At 40.8% G+C, this 4388-nt stretch overlaps 1 protein-coding gene across 1 annotated transcript; it reads right to left on the minus strand.

Annotated features, from left to right (window-relative positions):
• Positions 1-461: 461 nt before the first annotated feature.
• LOC127040859 (olfactory receptor 6F1-like) lies at positions 462-1376 on the minus strand. The gene has a single exon (XM_050935420.1). The coding sequence runs from the start codon at positions 1287-1289 to the stop codon at positions 462-464; it is 828 nt and encodes a 275-aa protein (XP_050791377.1). The 5' UTR covers positions 1290-1376.
• Between the last annotated feature and the right edge of the window lie 3012 nt (positions 1377-4388).

The following is a 4388-nucleotide window of genomic DNA, read 5'->3' on the forward strand; positions in this document are numbered from 1 at the left end:
TTGCCCCTCCTATGTCTCTTCCTCATATACAGTATAACAACAAGTTACATATTACATTCCATATCTTGTTACAATCCTTCTATAGTGTAGTTCAAACAAAACATCCCCATCCATTATTCTGTCATCCCATCTTTTTCTTTACAAGCAGTCTGTGTGTTTCTCTACCACCCTGTTAGCAATTTGTTTATGCAGTGACTTAAGAGATCGTTGTGTTCCAGTAGCATCCTCTCAGATCAGGAATGTGCTTATTTGGTTAGCCAATATTCTGACAGCCTACTTTGGTTGGTATTGTTACCCACGACTGGGGCCCCAGCAAAGCCTACAATATCCAGTGGGAGCTGGGAACCTAACTCCCTTAGGCGTAATGTAATTAACAATGGTTCTATCCATACAGATACTGGTAAGTGACACTCAAACCTAACAGCTTGGAATTTCTACTAAATCTAGGGTCTTTGACCACTTTACATGCCCCTAACTATCTTTCCCAAGGCTTCCTTCACCTCTTTGTTTCTTAGAGTATAAATAAAAGGGTTTAGTAGTGGAGTGACCATAGTATTAAAGATGTTGATAGTTTTATTCAAATCCAATGATTTCTGTGCAGAAGGCTTGACATACAGAAAAATACCAGAGCCGTACCAGATAGTCACAACAGTGAGGTGGGCCGAGCAAGTGGAAAAGGCCTTTTTCCGGCCTTGGTCTGAAGGGATTCTCAAGATGGTGGAGATAATGAAAATGTAGGAGACCAAGGTTATTGTGCATGAGACTATGACAACAATGAATGAGTCGATGAAAGTTGCCAGCTCAATGAGGTGCGTCTTGGCACAGGAAAGTGCAATCCATGAATCTATGTCACAAATGAAATGATTAATGACATTATGGCCACAGAAAGACAACCTGGATATTAGAGCTGCCAGCACAGAGACAGCTAAGAACCCACATAGCCAAGAGAGGAGTGCCAGCTGAGCACAGAAGGTCCTGTTCATGAGGAAGCTGTAGTGTAATGGATGGCATATGGCCAGATAGCGGTCATAGGCCATGACGGCCAGGAGGAAACATTCTGTGGCACCCATGGCGAGGAGAAAAAACAATTGCAGGAGGCAGACAGTGAAAGAGATAGTTTGGCTTGTGTCCAACATGACACCAATGGCCTTGGGAACACATGCTGTGGTGCACCAGATATCAAGGAAGGAGAGATTGCAGAGGAAGAAGTACATGGGGGTGTGGAGGCGTGAGTGGGTCCTCACTAGGGCTATGATGGACATGTTCCCTAGGATCGTTAGGACGTACATCACAGAAAACAGCACAGCAAGAGACACCCGGCAATACCAAGTGCCGGGAAAACCCAGGAGGATGAACTCCTGCACGTTGGTTTGATTTCTTTCTGTCCCAGCCATGACGTCCACCTGTCAAGATATGAGAGATAATAAGACATTTAAACATTCTGAACACACATGTGGATGTGCAATAGTGCAGGCCCCAGAAACCTGGTACTAAGAGAAGAGAAGAAAAAATGGGTGCTAATCAACACCCTCCTTTCTTATGCATCTTTCTATCTCCACAGTAGAGATGAGATCGCCACTCTTCATTTCTCTGAGGCCCGTGATGAGGCAGTGCCTTGGCTGACCCTAAGATATCTTTTCTCTCTTGATGTTCTAGCCTATTCACCCCATTCCTCCCTTCGAGAAAGCCTCAGGATTTGGCCCATTCTCTTCATGCTGAACCTTGGAAGATAACTTTCAACTCTGATCAGGAGTCCGGAGCAAGAATGCACAGATCTCATTGAAAGTTGATACAATTTCCACTCCTAAATAAGTGATAGTCTTCTGACTGTCAATGGGATTTGTGTTAATTAGGTGTAGAGCTGGTCAAAAAAATTCTACAAAACATTTTGTTTCCCTTTGAAAAGCACCAGTTTGTTAAAACTGTAATATTTCACAGAGACACACTACGTTTTGCTCAAAAATCTCATCAGGCTGGTGTCTCAGGTACAGATTGAAGTCTCTGATTAAAAAAAAAACTGAGAAAAATCAGCTTTCTAGCCCAGTGCTTAGGGAACTTCTGTGGGATGTAGAAGACCCAATTTGAGTCTCATTTTTGTTCTATATTGAAATGAAAACAAAGTGTAAAGTTGTGACATTTTTCACAAAATGGTATTCTTCTTTCCTGGGCAGCCCTGATTAGTCCTTTTTGAAAACCCCACCTCAAATTCTCAGGAAGGAAACAACATTAAAAAACTGGAATTATACAGTATTTCTTGTGTGTTGTGGTAGAATCTCTGGCTCCCACCTATGGTTGGGACACCATTGGATTAGGCACTGTAAAAACATAACATAGAAACCATCCCTACTCCAAACAGTTTACAATCCAGAAGACAAGACAAATAAGTAGAGGTAGACAACAAAGAAACAGCTTACCAGTTATACAGTGCAATGGCTCCCAGTTTCCTTTTGCAAAACAGGCCCCTTCTTCCACTTACCTCCCTTAGACTTAGTTCCACTCACACCTTCACAGTCTGAGCTAGACCAGAACAATACTTAGGAATCACCTTCCAAGCCCTGTCAAATGCCAAATGCTTAAAAAAAAATCTTATAACCCACCTGGTTATTGCATGTATATTTGCCACATTCTGCAAAGGCCATTGCTCCCGAAGCTGAGAGAGATGTCAGTGTATGGCAGGAAGAATAAATGGTCAATCGTCATTGTAGCTGGGTATTTTAGAAAAGGTTATGAGGGTTAGGTACCCAGCTCTCTGTAACATTCAGTGGAAGTTGGACGATTAACTCCCTTAGGCTTCTTTGAAAATTCCAACTGCAATGTCCTTCCTCAGTATTTCAGCTTGGTATCATCCTTGTATAGACAATAATACTAGTTCTTTACTGCTGCAATGTGTAGAGAATGGCTACTCAGCCACACACACACTGGCAGGCTATTGGCCTGATTGAAGGCATAGTAGAGTGAAAGATTTACTAGATAAGTATCATTGTTCCCATTTTATCTCAGCAAAAAATAAGTCAGGGAGGTGAAGAGTTTTATGCAAAGCAGAGAGGCAACTGGGCATAGAATATAAGAATTCAAATTCCCATTTCTGTACCCTGTGCCCTAATCTCAGATATAGACATCCAGAAACCTCCAGTTACTAGAAGTTGGTATTGGAGAACAGGGCAGGGATCACTCAAAAATTGCTCTGTTCTGTTCACTCTCTCTGAAGCATCTGGCTCTGGCCACTGTCAGAAGACAGGATACTGGGCAAGATGGGCCATTGGTGTGACCCAGTCTGGCCATTCTTATGTTTATATATAGATAACTTCTCTATTTGTCTGAGCTAAATTACTGAACCAGTAAATTAAAGAGTTTAATTTATTAGAGCTCCTTAAAACATTTATATTTCCCTTCAATCATTTTTGTGTCTTTTTGATAAAATAGAGACTTTAGCAAAAAATATGTTCATAAAACAATTTGGGATTTTCATAAACAGAAAAATTCAGTTTCCAATATCTTAATTATAGAAATTAATGGACCTCAATAAGTCATTACGTCCAGCCCTTTGTCCGGTAGCAAGGCCACATAACCCTGGGTTATCAGTGAAAAGTCCAACCAGTTTACAAAAAGTTGCAGTGATGGGGATTCTACAACCTCCCCTGGAAGCTGATTCCAGAATTGAACTACCCTTATAATTAGAAAGTTTTCCTAAAATGTATCCTAAATCTACTTTGTTGCAGATTAAGCCCATTACTTCTTGTCCTAACTTCAATGTACATGGAGAACAATCAGTTCCCGCTCCCTTGATAATAACCCTTAATATATTTGAAGATTGTTGTTAGTTTCTCCTCACACAAGTCTTCTTTTCAAGTTTTCTAAACCTTTTATCATTTTTGCTTCTCTCCTCTGGACCCTGTCCAATTTGTCCACATCTTTCCTAAAGTGTGATGACCAGAATTGGACACACTACTCCACTGTGGCTCACCCTCACCCACAGTAGCAGTGTGGATAATTACTTCCCTTGTCTTACACACCACTTCCCTTTTAATACACCTCAGGATGTTACTTGTCTTTTATGCAGCTGCATCACATTTGTGACTCATATTCCATCTGTGATTCCCAAGATCCTTTTCAGCAGACCTAACATCTAGTCTTTTACCCCAAGTTTTGTAGTTGTGCATTTGACTTGTCCTTTCAAAGTAAAGTACTTTGCACTACCCTTTCTTAAATTTCATCTTGCTGAATATGGACGAATTGTTTAATTTGTCAGGGTCATTTACAATTTTAATCCTTCTTCCAAAGTGATTGCAACCCCACTCAGCTTGGTGTCATCTGCAATTTTATTGAGGAAAATCTCCACTACATTATTCAAATCAGTAATGAAAATATTGGATGGTACTGAACCCAGG

The sequence above is a fragment of the Gopherus flavomarginatus genome, assembly GCF_025201925.1.
Source record: "Gopherus flavomarginatus isolate rGopFla2 chromosome 11 unlocalized genomic scaffold, rGopFla2.mat.asm SUPER_11_unloc_1, whole genome shotgun sequence".
Classification (NCBI taxonomy): Eukaryota; Metazoa; Chordata; order Testudines; family Testudinidae; genus Gopherus; species Gopherus flavomarginatus.